Source organism: Babylonia areolata, chromosome 25 (genome assembly GCF_041734735.1).
Source record: "Babylonia areolata isolate BAREFJ2019XMU chromosome 25, ASM4173473v1, whole genome shotgun sequence".
In the NCBI taxonomy this organism is placed as follows: Eukaryota; Metazoa; Mollusca; class Gastropoda; order Neogastropoda; family Buccinidae; genus Babylonia; species Babylonia areolata.
Window position 1 is genome coordinate 38887480 of NC_134900.1, and position 15435 is coordinate 38902914.

At 39.4% G+C, this 15435-nt stretch overlaps 1 protein-coding gene across 4 annotated transcripts; it reads right to left on the reverse strand.

The window, feature by feature from the left end:
• Positions 1–248: 248 nt before the first annotated feature.
• LOC143299980 (B-cell receptor-associated protein 31-like) lies at positions 249–15397 on the reverse strand. Of its 4 annotated transcripts, none has more exons than XR_013057593.1 (9): positions 15342–15397; positions 11844–12014; positions 10975–11075; positions 10251–10398; positions 8787–8925; positions 7424–7532; positions 5577–5677; positions 5136–5255; positions 5059–5072 (listed from the first exon to the last, which is right to left on the reverse strand). XR_013057593.1 is itself a non-coding variant. In XM_076613538.1 (8 exons), exons 2-8 carry the CDS (start codon positions 11936–11938, stop codon positions 5196–5198), a joined length of 753 nt encoding a protein of 250 aa, XP_076469653.1. In that variant the 5' UTR covers positions 11939–12014; positions 15067–15312; the 3' UTR covers positions 249–5195. The 4 variants fall into 4 exon arrangements, 1 of the variants encoding a protein (XP_076469653.1); XR_013057594.1 differs by lacking the exon at positions 15342–15397 and adding an exon at positions 15123–15313; XR_013057592.1 differs by lacking the exon at positions 15342–15397 and adding an exon at positions 15067–15313.
• Between the last annotated feature and the right edge of the window lie 38 nt (positions 15398–15435).

Below are 15435 nucleotides of genomic sequence, written 5' to 3' on the forward strand. Positions count from 1 at the left end.
CCCCAATAATCCGCCATAATTTCCATAATCATAAAGGATAAATAATATAAATGCTTTTAAGCTTCTGTTTATCATTTTGTTCCTGTTAATCAATTATTTGTAACGATAATATCAACATACCTGGAGTTCACAAGACTGAAACATAAATCCAGTAAATCACACGAGAGATGTGCTCCACTCACTGGCTGGAAAATTTATTAATTGCACCCCCTGAAAATGACAAACATTCCACAAAACTGAACATACTGTGAGTGTGGCAGTGTGTATATTTCAAAAACTCCACTGTTACACATGTTATAATTCACAACAAACAAAAACCGTCCTTTCATAATATTTACAAAGAGGAAAATATCACAAGTATCACATCAGGACAAATGGTTTTGATCTGCATGCTAAAAATTCAATAGCAAGTCTTGTGGGTGTTAAAAGTGGATTTTTTTTTTTTTTAATACACTTTTTAACAATAACATTTGCCAAACCCATTGTGAGTAAATCAGTCCAGTTCAAAACTCTTTAATATATTGCATCAGTCCACAACTGGACACAACATTGGTGTTTTGGGGTTGTTTTTTTTACAAATACAGTTCTGCAGTGGGTGTGAAAGAGGCCACTGAAAAACACCACAGCCGCCAAGCCAACCTTTAGCAAAGACCAGGGGAGACACATCCTCCCTGCAGCCTACAACAGCCTGGATCAGTCCTGAGTTCTGCACGGGACAGGGTGCAATGACCTCAAGGTATCCTCAGTCTTTGTCTCTGTCACTGACAAGGACAGGTGGATGGCAGCCAAAAGCAGTCAAGATTCAAGATTCACATGTGATTGATACCCATTTGTGAGGCCTTAAATTGTGTTCAAGACCCACATGTGATTGTGAGGCCTTCAACTATGTTCAAGACTCGCATGTGAGAGATACCCACTTACTCGAACACAATAATTAACTGAACAGAAAACGACACTATAAAGCAGATCATCTTGCTGCAGGTCTTGTTAATCTGAGGCTGTTGTGAAACTGATCAAAAGATCATCCCCAAACCTTGAACCCTGCCCCTCCCAACTTCATCCACTTGTATAACTTCTTGCTCAATTCAGGACCAGTACTCGCAGTCCACCAAATGGTGACACTAACCTTCCCATAACATGCACAGAACATACGTAATTATACGACAGACAGAAAATCCAGTCATCTCCCTGTCTCAAAAGGTTATGGTCATGGAAAGTGTTTTTCATTTTCACAGTGACAAATGAAAATAAAAGCAGACGACCAGTGACAAAATCCTAGTGCAGCAGGCTACATGTACATGATGGCGAGTCCCAAAGGCTTTGTGCTGTAGCAGTACATGTAGGAAGTGCTTGGCACAGTTCCCCATAAGCAATGGTGGGATGTCTGGCTCTGATTCCTATCACCATCCCTTTAACCTTCTGGTGGCAGGGGAACGGGATGCCCTCAACAATTCTTTTTTTTATTTTTTTTTATTCTAAAAACATTTCTATTCTAATCAAATATCTAACATACGTACATTATTGATAATGGAAAGTACAATAAACACAACAGAGTAAAGAAGAGAAACCATAATACATCTTAATCATCATATCTTAAAATAATACAAAATAAAATAAACTTTTCAAAAAATTACAAAAGTGGAAGAAATGACCAAAGTACAAAAAAGAAAAACCAAACAACCCATATATTTACTCACACATTCATATACTTAATGCTAAATACATACATGAACATCAACACCAAAGCGTACTACTTTAGAGTGCTACGTTTAGTTTCTCAAGGTGTCACTGCGTTCCGACAAATCCATATACGCTACACCACATCTGCTAGGCAGATGCCTGACAGCAGCATAACCCAACGCACTTGTCAGGCTTTAAGTACATGCTTATATATTTGTGTGCTTATCAGAGTGGATTTATTTTCTTTCCAGAATTTTGCCAGAGGACAACACTTTTGTTGCCATGGGTTCTTTTTCAGTACGCCAAGTGTGTGCTGCACATGGGGCCTTGGTTTATCGCCTCACCTGAAAGACTAGAAGCCCAATTTGATTTTCCAGTCAAACTTGGGAGAAAGGGCGACAGCGGGCTTTGAACACACTCTATAATGGCAGCTGAGCGTCTTCACCATTCTGCCACATTCCTCCTTAAAGTTTACACTGAAGCAGTGAGATACTATCTCAGTTTGTATTCCCTTTTTTTCTCTTTTACACCCCCTCCTTTTGGATGAAATGTGACAATTCCCCAGTCACAACAGTATCATTCATGGTATTTTCAACTGAAAGAAGTCTTGTGATAAAGTGGATTGGACTGTTTATGGAAAGAGTTTGCATGTATCAATGCTACATTCCAGATGCTGTCAAATCCAACATTCTTTCAATAATTTCTTCTTTTTTATGAACTGGAGGACTGAGCCAGATGCCTCCTGCCAGTGTCTGTTTTATGAAATAAAATAAAAATTATACCGAGCAGAAAAATACAGCTCTTCTTTGTTTGCCAAACATCTATGTTTATTTTATGTCCACACAAACTCACCAAATCTTGTAACAATCACAAGCTACCAATATTTCTTTCATAAGTCAAGACATCACAACCTGTCCGCTATCGATTTTACTTTAGATTTAATCTGTTCACATGAATGGGATTAAACTAACTTCAAGACTTTTAAGTTGGTTTAGCAAGAATGCTTCTTTGAATTTTTTTTTTTTTTTTTTTTTTAATAGGCAATATATTAGTGCTCAACACCATTAGTGTGGAATAGATCTAAATTAGTAAGTTCAGCCCATCTTTGAACATACACAATAAGTGTTCTTTTAGTTTACTTCCATCTTTGAACATACACAATAAGTGTTCTTTTAGTTTACTGTGACGGATGAAATCCACAGGTACTGGCTGAATTTAGTGAAAGAACAAAAAACAAACCCATACATCAGTTTAAACTGTCATGATATAGCAGACACAGCCTGATAGTTGAGAAGTATATACCATGAGGCCCATTTTCCATTACGGCAATCAGGTTTGATATAAATGATAAATACACTGGGCATAAACGTAATGTGATCGCAGCTGGACATCCAGTTTGTTTCCATAGTAACTAGTGACCATTTTTTTCACAACACCCAGGACCTTACTGCTGGAATAAAACAATTCAACAACAGATGCAAACGGGAAGAGGAAAAAAAAATGAAGTTGTACTGCACTGTCCGCTTTGAATATCTTATTTGTCTACATTATATTTGCATGAAATATGTTTCTGGTATCCTTGCATAGTTTTGTTCTTGCGTCAATTCAATCGGGAAGGTAAACAAAAACGTTTTTACGGCAAAGAATGTTACTGTGACAGATAATTAGTTCGGGAGAGTGGTATGATTAATGTAGCAACTGTTACAGCTCCCTTTCTTTAACAAAAATAAAAACAAAACAGCAAACTACATGTCAAATTTCTTTGGTGGTTTTTTTTTTTGTGTGCCATTTCTTGTTCTGTAGATCACTGATGTAAGTTCAGATTACTTACATCCATTAAAAAAAAAATTATCAATCATTTTTGAAAATTTATTCATTACTTGTTCAAGATTCAAGAACACCATATCCAGACTTCTCCCCCCCCCCCTCCCCCTCTCAAACAACTGTTTTTTGGTGAGAGAAGAAATCCTTGCAGCAGTTATTTCAAAGCATGGTTACTTAAGGAATACACAACATTCCCATGAATAGTCAGGATAGGTATTCATTCCCATCTGAGCAAACCATGACGATGAAGTCTGCTTCCTTTACACTTACTTCGTGCCAACAATGAAGAGATCATTGCAGTGATTGTTCGAAAGCATGGTTACTGAAGGAATACACATTTCTATAGATAACAAAACTGGGGAAAGCCCACCTCCCAAGGTTCACCTTGGCTGTGCCTGTGAATATCAATGTCAGACATGTCACACTGACACTGACCAAGTCTGCCTTGGCCACAGTATCAGAACTACCCCAGTATCATACACGTGTAAATGTCAACACTTCCTTTTTTTGCCCACACGTTTCACTTGCAAAACAGTCCCCAGATGAAACGACCGGTTTACTTCACCTTTGTCATCTTCATCCACGCTTGGAGAAAAGTGGACCAGAACACCAGATACAGTGACAGAAAGACCAGAGCAATGATGAGTTGTCAGTCAGTCTGTCATGTAACACCAGACACAGTGACAGAAAGACCAGAGCAATGATGAGTTGTCAGTCAGTCTGTCATGTAACACCAGACACAGTGACAGAAAGACCAGAGCCATGATGAGTTGTCAGTCAGTCTGTCATGTAACACCAGACACAGTGACAGAAAGACCAGAGCAATGATGAGTTGTCAGTCAGTCTGTCATGTAACACCAGACACAGTGACAGAAAGACCAGAGCAATGATGAGTTGTCAGTCAGTCTGTCATGTAACACCAGACACAGTGACAGAAAGACCACAGCAATGATGAGTTGTCAGTCAGTCTGTCATGTAACACCAGACACAGTGACAGAAAGACCAGAGCAATGATGAGTTGTCAGTCAGTCTGTCATGTAACACCAGACACAGTGACAGAAAGACCAGAGCAATGATGAGTTGTCAGTCAGTCTGTCATGTAACACCAGACACAGTGACAGAAAGACCAGAGCCATGATGAGTTGTCAGTCAGTCTGTCATGTAACACCAGACACAGTGACAGAAAGACCAGAGCAATGATGAGTTGTCAGTCAGTCTGTCATGTAACACCAGACACAGTGACAGAAAGACCAGAGCAATGATGAGTTGTCAGTCAGTCTGTCATGTAACACCAGACACAGTGACAGAAAGACCAGAGCCATGATGAGTTGTCAGTCAGTCTGTCATGTAACACCAGACACAGTGACAGAAAGACCAGAGCAATGATGAGTTGTCAGTCAGTCTGTCATGTAACACCAGACACAGTGACAGAAAGACCAGAGCCATGATGAGTTGTCAGTCAGTCTGTCATGTAACACCAGACACAGTGACAGAAAGACCAGAGCAATGATGAGTTGTCAGTCAGTCTGTCATGTAACACCAGACACAGTGACAGAAAGACCAGAGCAATGATGAGTTGTCAGTCAGTCTGTCATGTAACACCAGACACAGTGACAGAAAGACCACAAGCCATGATGAGTTGTCAGTCAGTCTGTCATGTACGCTGTGAAGCAGATCACACAGAGGGTCGCTCAGTTGTCTTTCTTTGCTTCTGATCCTTCTGCACAGCCCTGCAACACTGACAGCTTCTTCTGCACACACACACAGGAGACAGAGTGTTTGTTAGCCATGCATGGCCCACATTCACTTCAACTGAGATTGGCTTTTGCTTCACCATATAAAAAGGTCATTTTTTTTTTCTTTCACACATGCTCCCACTCGAAAAAACCTTCTAATATTTATTTGTAAAAAGGTAGTTGATATGTCAACACATGAGAACTGCTTACACTTTACAGATTTCAAAATTTCAAACATATATAAGAAAAGAAATGGATGATTTTGCAAACACACACACACACACACACACAGATATATATAAGACAAAGCAAAACCCAAAGCACAGCATCAGTTACCTGCAGTTTGGTGTGTTCCTCCAACAACCTGTCATACTCTGAGGTCACAGACTGGGCCTGCTTCTTCATGGATTCAAACTCAAGTCTGGCGTGGTACAGCTCTGTGCACACAACAAAATCAGACATTACAGTTTGGCATGGTACAACTCTGTGCACACAACAAAATCAGACATTACAGTTTGGCATGGTACAGCTCTGTGCACACAACAAAATCAGACATTACAGTTTGGCGTGGTACAGCTCTGTGCACACAACAAAATCAGACATTACAGTTTGGTGTGGTACAGCTCTGTGCACACAACAAAATCAGACATTACAGTTTGGCATGGTACAGCTCTGTGCACACAACAAAATCAGACATTACAGTTTGGCATGGAACAGCTCTGTTCAGACAACAAAATCAGACATTACAGTTTGGCGTGGAACAGCTCTGTTCAGACAACAAAATCAGACATTACAGTTTGGCGTGGAACAGCTCTGTGCACACAACAAAATCAGACATTACAGTTTGGCATGGTACAGCTCTGTTCAGACAACAAAATCAGACATTACAGTTTGGCATGGTACAGCTCCGTTCAGACAACAAAATCAGACATTACAGTTTGGCATGGAACAGCCCTGTTCAGACAAAAAAATCAGACATTACAGTTTGGCATGGAACAGCTCTGACCACACAACAAAATCAGACATTACAGTTTGGCATGGAACAGCTCTGTTCAGACAACAAAATCAGACATTACAGTTTGGCGTGGTACAGCTCTGTGCACACAACAAAATCAGACATTACAGTTTGGCATGGTACAGCTCTGTGCACACAACAAAATCAGACATTACAGTTTGACATGGTACAGCTCTATGCACACAACAAAATCAGACATTACAGTCTGGCATGGTACAGCTCTATGCACACAACAAAATCAGACATTACAGTTTGACATGGTACAGCTCTGTGCACACAACAAAATCAGACATTACAGTTTGACATGGTACAGCTCTGTGCACACAACAAAATCAGACATTACAGTTTGACATGGTACAGCTCTATGCACACAACAAAATCAGACATTACAGTTTGACATGGTACAGCTCTATGCACACAACAAAATCAGACATTACAGTTTGGCATGGTACAGCTCTGTGCACACAACAAAATCAGACATTACAGTTTGACATAGTACAGCTCTATACACACAACAAAATCAGACATTACAGTCTGGCATGGTACAGCTCTGTTCAGACAACAAAATCAGACATTACAGTTTGACATGGTACAGCTCTATGCACACAACAAAATCAGACATTACAGTTTGACATGGTACAGCTCTATGCACACAACAAAATCAGACATTACAGTTTGGCATGGTACAGCTCTATGCACACAACAAAATCAGACATTACAGCTCAGAGTGCACAACAAAAATTTGCCATTAGAGTTTAGTGTTGTACAATGATGAGAAGTTGAACATGCATGGAAGCTGAAGGAGAAAAAAACAGTGAGGCCTCCCTCCCTGAGCAGATCATGGAACTGCCCCACAGAATTGGAGACAATTTGTCCACTTATAATATCGGAAGAGGATTGAGGATGAGGATGATAACGATGATGCTATGGACTTTTGGCACCACATGACAAGGGTTTAGCTTCTTTGCATAATGTATTTCAGCGACAGTTTCCTCATCTGAGTTCACAACACATTCAACTCTGGGTTGGAGCTGTCCACAAAGTGTAAACTGATGGACATGTTGTTTTTTTTAACAAGCACACATCAAAAAAGATCAGGGGAAGGAGGAGGGGGCAAGCCACTTTTCATGTGGAGCTGACCCAAAGAGGAACCAGCAAGCGCACTCACCTTCTTTAGTTTGTTCCAGCTGCTCTCTGGTTTGGTTCAAAGCCTCAGCGTCCTTGCTGGAGTCCTTGATGTCCCCTGTGTCTCCCTTGGCCAGGGTGTCTTCTTTGCTCTGCCAATGTTTAACCACAGCCTACTGAGAGAACTGAATCCATCACCTGTCTATGCCTGTGTGACTGAACACTACTGCATGTGTCCAGGTCACTGTGAGGGCATGTGACATACATGTCTCAACGCACTGCCACAAACTCAGGTCTAAAATTTCAGTGTAACTCTGTTGGAATATCACTTTATGTAACTTTCAGAATGAAAAAAATCTTTGCAATAATGGCAATACTATACTTCTCTTGCTACGGTTATCCCAGGCGTCCAAAGTTTTGTGGTTTATCTATTCTAACTCTGTTTTTGTTAAAGACAATATAAATACCTGTTTCTGCAAGCAGTAACACCAGGAAATGCAGATGTCACTGATATTAGTTCAATGGGCATGACTTTCCACTGTAACTATGTAATATGTGTGTGTATGCAAGTGAGTATGTGTTTGAGAGAGAAAGAGAGAGAGAGAGAGAGGGAGAGAGAGAGAGAAAGAGTACAAGCATGTTTATACAGTATTATCTGGCATACACATGTTGCAACGCATGTATACATGTATCTGTCTGCACATCAATTTGACAGGTGACTTTCAACAACAAATGAAAAAAAAATTTGGATGTCATTCTAAATTTTGACAGACAGCTTGCAGCCAACTTCCATTCTATATCCTTGAACATCTCACGAAAGACATTACTCAAAGATTCAAAGACAGGCACAACAACCAAAATGGTTACACTTCAAGCGTTGGACTTTCAATACCAGGGCCCAAGTTCATATTCTGGTCACTGAGCCTGGTGGGTTGAGTGCTGGACATTTTCCAATCTCTTGGGTCATCAGATGTGCAGACCTGCTAGTGCCTGAATCCTCTTTCTGTGTATATCCTTGCAGAAGATCAAATACGCATGTTAAAGATCACATAATCCATGTCAGCGTTTGATGGGTTATGGAAACAAGAACATACTTGGCATGCACCCCATGAAGACAAGAGTATGACTGCCTGCTTGGCTGGATCAGTAACGGTCATACAAGTAAAAGTCCACTCATGCACTATACCAGTGAACATGGAAATCGCAGCCAATGAACTAAGAAGAAGTAGTCATCCTTTTGCCCCTTTTGGGCCATGGAGGATGCAACAATATCTATCATGTTGAATCAGAACTTCAGTCCAACAATGTCAAAGGAAGTAAGCATAAAAACACCCCAAATACAATAAAATACAACAATACACAGAAACACAAACACACACTCACACACATGTACCATGATGTCTTACATCATTCTTGGAGTTATCTTTCTCGTTGAGCATCTGCTGAGCGGCAGCAGTGGCGCTCTCTGCCTGACGTTTGGCAGCCTCACTCTCCGCCAGCAGTGTGGCCTGTGCTGCGATCAGCGCCACCAACCGGCCGATGATGCTGTCAGAGGAAGGGAACAGCAATTAGTATGCATCCTCTGAACAACATTAAAAAAATTTGTTTTAGAAGGAGAAAAATATCCAGCATTTCATTACACCCCCTGTCATGATATGTCGAAAAGTCACTGACTCCCTTGTCTCAAGGAATTTGTTTTTTATTGTTATGATTACATTTTCTTTTCTGTTCTTGATCTTTTTTTTTTTCATTCAACTGCCTAAAACACACTCTGGCTCAGGGTCAATCAAAGAAGTCTAAATTATCCAACATCTCTTTCTTTAGTTTTAACATCTTTCCACTTCAACTGATATCAAACTCCCACCTCAACAGGTTTTTTATATATGTTAAAACTGCGAAACATATTCAGAATGATCAAATCTCCACACATCAATGCTGATTTATTCAAATTATCAATCTGCACTAATCAACACTGAATTATTTCACTTAGGGTCGAACATCAATCAGCATCACAAGCTAACAATGAACTGCTGTATTATCAGGTAATGATGTTTTTGTACAATAATTTGTTAAATATACATCCTTATTTGGCAAGCATTAACACGTACTACTAACAGTGGTATGGTGGACGAGTTATAAGGCATCCTCTAGGAAGCGAGAGAATCTGAGTGCACAGGATCAAAATCCTTCTCCCATTCCACTAGACCTTGAGTGGTGGTCTGGGTGCTAATCATTCAGATGAGATAATAAAACATGGTCCCATGTGTAGCATGCAATTAGTGCACAATCAAGAACCCACGGCAACAAAATGGCTGTCCTGAAAAAATTCAGTTGAAAAATTCAATACACTAGCTGGCAGATAAAAGAAAAAAAGAGGGAAGGCACTGCACTGTAGTGAGACATTTACCCTTTGAGAGCAGCCTGAATTTCAGACAGACATCTGCTGTGATGAAAATACAAGACAAATCATAATGATAGTGCTCGCTTTCAAATCTGCATATAAAATAAATAAAGTATAAAAAAGGGTTCGACTGCCTGGGTTCTTTCAAAACAGGATACAAAAGACAAGAAGAAAAAAATTATGAACCCACTTGCTTTGATGACTCTACGAGTCTAAGTACTCAACTTCTCCTCTCCCAAGTGGGATCATAATTTTTTCTTCTTGTTTTTTGTATCCTAAACTAAATAGAATTCAGAGGGTAACAATCCAAATAACTGTCCACCCACCGGAAAGCTAAAGGAAGTCTTACACTGGAGAGGTATAGATTCACTTACAAATAAAACAACAATGAAAAGGAAAAAAAAAAACCCAAAAAAACAACCACCAAAAACAGTCACTCCATACACAAACAGTGAAGGAATATACATACAAGCAGAGAAAGAGAGCGAAGCCAGCGATGTAGAGGTTGCGCTGGGCTCGGAACAGCTTCATGTGGTACAGGTTCTGAGCTTCCGTGTAGTGCTTAATGTCCTCAGAGATGGCCGGCTCCGAGTACTTTCGCACCTCACGCACAGACTCTATAAAAAATATATGCATATATATAATTCAAAAAAGGTTTCGTTCATGTTCATTTTCATCCCCGAGTCATATCTTTATAACATCACTGAAAGTAGAGAGAAGATGACAAAGAGCCAGGTAGGTGACACTATTTCCAAAGGAACCAACTGAACCAATTAATGCTGAATATTCAAGCCTAGTCATTCAGCACAAAACAAATATGTGAAATACATCTGCATTAATCACAGTGGAAATGACATCTTTTTACAATGATGACATCTGCATTAATCATAGTGGAAATGACATCTTTTTACAATGATGACATCTGCATTAATCATAGTGGAAATGACATCTTTTTACAATGATGACCTTAACAAAATGTGCAGGTTCTAGTGAAGTAGTATGCTGCTCACCGCTTATAAAGACAACTGCTTACATCTCTTTTATTCTATTCTTTCTTCTAAATAATATAGCTCACATTAACAACTTGAAGAAAATATCAAATACAATATACAAATCTTAACAGCCAAGAAAGGAAAATTAAATTTCTTAATACTCAGTCATAGCATTAACAAAAACATGCGAGACAAACCTACCCAGAAACAGAAGAACGAGAATGGCAATGAAGATTCTGAAGTAGATTTTGGCAGAATTCTGTAAGCCTGCCAGGAATCTGGAGCGAAAGAGTCTCTGCCATCTGGAAACAAAATTATATGCAGACATTAATAATCTAATGTTTACAGAGTACAGTTAAGGATGGAAAACTTGCAGACATTAATAATCTAATGTTTACAGAGTACAGTTAAGGATGGAAAACTTGCAGACATTAATAATCTAATGTTTACAGAGTACAGTTAAGGATGGAAAACTTGCAGACATTAATAATCTAATGTTTACAGAGTACAGCTGAGGATGGAAAACTTGTCACAGAGCACTTCAAACAACTCTGATAATCATGAACAGTTACTATGGTATGGTGATACAACAAACAGTGACTGCTGAGTCTATAAACTGAAAACTGAAGAAGGCTGTAAAATACTGTGGGGTGTGAAAAAAGATTAATCTTTCTTTACAAACTGTTAGGCTACAAAATATGTATCAAATAGAAATATACTAAATAGCAAAGTACTAATAATCACAATTGGTAGTCAATAAACCATTTAGAATGATGTGTTTTGTTGTTGTTGTTGTTGTTGTTGTTGTTGTTGTTTTTTGGAAGGGGGAGGGGGGGGGGGGTGTCATAATTTACCCAAGGTTTGTTGATGAAATGGCAAATTGGCTTCTTCAGAAAAAGAAGTGAAATTGGAAAGTTCTGCATATCAAAAGCAAAAGACTGATACTGGAACTGGAACTAGTAAACGTTAAAACAAGTTAAAAAGTCACTGACATCACAATCTTACAGATGAACTCTGTTTCAAAGACAACAAGCCACTGGGAATCAACATGTAGGACAGGTGTGTTTTACCTGGCAGGTGAAATGAAGGGCAGCAGGAGCAGAGTGATGATGGCGATCTCCACGTACAGACAGGTGGCTGCGAAAGTCCACTGCAGCGTCTTCATCCTGATAAAGCTTTGTCACGGCCCCCTGATCCTGACTGCCTCGATTAACTCTCCTCTTGTTTGGTCAGCGTCCAAGCTGTGTGCAGATTTTTTTTAAATAATAGACTTTAATTAAACAGCCAAAAATTCAAAATTCTCCTATTTTGTATTTATTGTGAATGTCCACAATTTCTTACAATAGAAGAGAAGAGTAATTATTATTATAACACACAAGAGCATGCAAGTCATTAAAACTATAAACAGAAGTTTACAAAGAATGGGGGTGAGAGGAATTAGAAATAAAAGTCCCATAGCCTATAACAGCCATCAGGTCAGTGATTTCATATTGCCTGTGTCTAGAGTTTGGCATAGGAAGGTGGGGCCCAATCCTCTCCTTCCTCTGATATTTCAACTTCCCTAACTTACGTCAGGTACCCATTCACACCTGGGTAGAGTGAGGAAAATGACAGTAAAGTGCCTTTCCCCCAGGGACACAATACCATGCTGACACTGGCCTAAAATCCGGACAACTGGTGAACACTGGATCAGAAATCTAACTGCTGACTTGCTCTTGTTCTTATTGCTTAAAGACCAGCCGACCACACAGGGCCATATCAGGACTGTCCAACCACACAAATGCTCAACTGCATTAACACAAAACTGTCACATTAAAAAAAAAACACACACAAAAAACACTAAGACAAACCCACAAAACACAGTTCATGACACAGTTTCCCAAACATTTAGCTCCTTACGGCAAATAAGACTAGGCCATGCTGAGGACACCAGCCATTCTGCTTAATTTATCATCCCAAGATTACAAAAAATTGTGAAAAAGACAAAGCCAAACAAAAAATACATACAAAAGGCCATATAGGCAGACAACACTGCAGAATGGGCAGCTAGTGCCCATCCCAGTGTTTACATCTCACTACCTAATCGCCAAATCAAAACAGCACAGATAATACATTATAGACTGCAGAAAAGAGACAGAAGTGTCAAGGCTTGCTTGAAAAAAGAAAGGGGAATTGACTGGGAAGGCAGTAAAAAGGAGACAACAGTGAAGAGAGAAAAAAGGCAGAAACAAAGAAAGTGGTACTGGTAGAAAAGAGAAAATTTCTAGCACAGATTTTCCAAAGGGCAGGGATGCTGTTTATAATGAAAGACCCTCCGCATCCCCACGGGGGAACTGCTGACTGACTCTGCCACATCAAGTCTTCACCGGGAATAAGACCCTTCAATTTGTTCACAGGCAGTAAGGAGGGTCCATTTTGATTCCAAGGAAGAGAGCCAACTGTTATGCCTGACACAACAAACTTCATTCTTTATGGACGCACATAACTTTGCAATGGCGGTAAATCAAAATTAGAAGTAATCAAAACAAAGTATTAACTAATTAAGTTTACGGGATACCATCTTTTGTTGTTGCTTTCCCTTCTTTTTTTAATTTTTATACATGGGTACTTACGTAGCACCTATCCTCACTCAGAAAACAAGCACCAAGAGCTTTATAAACACAAAGTCTTCTGCACAACACACTGCCTATCTTGGGGTAGATGCTACTGACAGCTGTCTTTAGTTGCTCATCATTCGCCTCTTGAGTAATTCAGGCTTTAGTCACAATTACACACATACTCATATTTGAGTGGATTTTACTACAAAACTTTGCCAGGGACAAATCTCATGTTAGCACAGGTTCATTTATGTGCGCTAAGTGCATTCTACACATGGTACCTCAATTTTTTATCTGACTGGAATGACCAGCATAATGACTACCACTTAAGGTCTACTGGAGGAAGAAATTCTGGCAATTGTGGGATTCAATCCCACATCCAATCTCAGATTCTCTTGCTTCTTTGGTGGACACATTACTACAAGGCCATCATTCCACAATCAATAACTCATTAACTTAAAAATAGTAAACTGTCATAATTCAAATGTAAGAATTCGAAACCTGTTTGGAAGGACAAAAACATCTCGATGAAACACAAAATCAGATTCCTTTGTGCACTGGTATATTCCATCTTCCTCAGTTCGCATATTAGTATAAACACAGGAAACATGGACCTTCACAGATGATTTGAAAAGAATCCAAGTCAATGTAATGTATTATCGCGTGATAATAAACATCAGAATTCAGATACTCTGACTTACTGACTGTAACACCACAGAACAAGTGCGCCAAACCACCAAGTAGCAGTCTAGCACATGGCACATGAACATCTACTGACATCAGATGATCAGTTAAAAAATTTTAAAAAGAAGAAGAAAAAAAAAGCTGCACTGCTAAAGCCATATATTATAACAAGACCCAATCGTCATGCAAATATAATAAACAATTCTCCATGGAACTGTTGAGAGTGGGAGATGGAAATTGGAAGAGAAGAAAGAAAAAAAATGGTAGATTAACAAACATTTTGGAAGGTTGGGAAAACAATTAGCAGAGACCCTGGCTTTGACACACTACCAAGAGACCTTCCTTCCTTGACTTCAACTGCATTCTGACCAACCTGGAAGGATCTGATGAACAGCTCTTCAATGCGGCACCCCAACTACTCTTAAACGTTATTTGAGGGAGAAACAGAATACTTTCACTGATAGTGATAAATAATAGTAACAATGATAAATAAATAAATAGAATTTATTCATAATTATATAGTGCCTAATCTAATGATCACGTTATTTTGTCTAAAGCGCTTTTGCAATTAAAATACTTCCACCCCCACCCCCCCAATTTCTTTTATGACTTATTATCCACAAAAACATTAACGTTGGTCCAACTAAATCAGCAGACATGACAAATTATGACAAGACATTGCATCAAATTGATTCAAAAGCACATACTTAAAGTAAATCAATGTCCACAGAAAACACCCAAACACCATTTCGAATATCCACAAACCAAATAGTTTTTACGTACATCAAAACTAAACAATGCAAAACCCAACTACAAGTACAACATATGAACTACAACACCCCAAAATCAGTCCCATTCTCCCTCCCTCCTCTCCACACACCTCAACAACACAAACAGAAGACAGAATCACGAACACATCCACAGTCACATTATCGCAGGCATCAGGAGATATTAACCAATCACATTATCATAAGTACCGCTCTAATTGCCTCAATTTAAACACACTGCTCACAAGCAGTAAAGCAGCTACTGCAGACTGAAGTCAATCAAGTGGGTAGTTGATCTAACTTGCTTGTGGCACTGCAGTCTTCAGCTCAACTGCGGCAACTTGTTTGCTTTCCAACAAGGGTTGAAATTCTTCATTCGAAACACCCAAAGCAGGTCATGCAGATCTTTAACTATCCGCGCGAACTGATAAAATAATAAACTGCTTTACGTGCGGCCGTTTCATTCGTTATAAGTCACAGAAGTATGAGTAATAAATTCAGAAATAACTTCGGGTCTTACCTCAACTCAACCGGACAACTTTCGACACCTCGACTTCCGACTTCCGTTGATGCAAGTCTCCCTGCCTCTCGCTTTTGTGTGTGAGATCACGTTG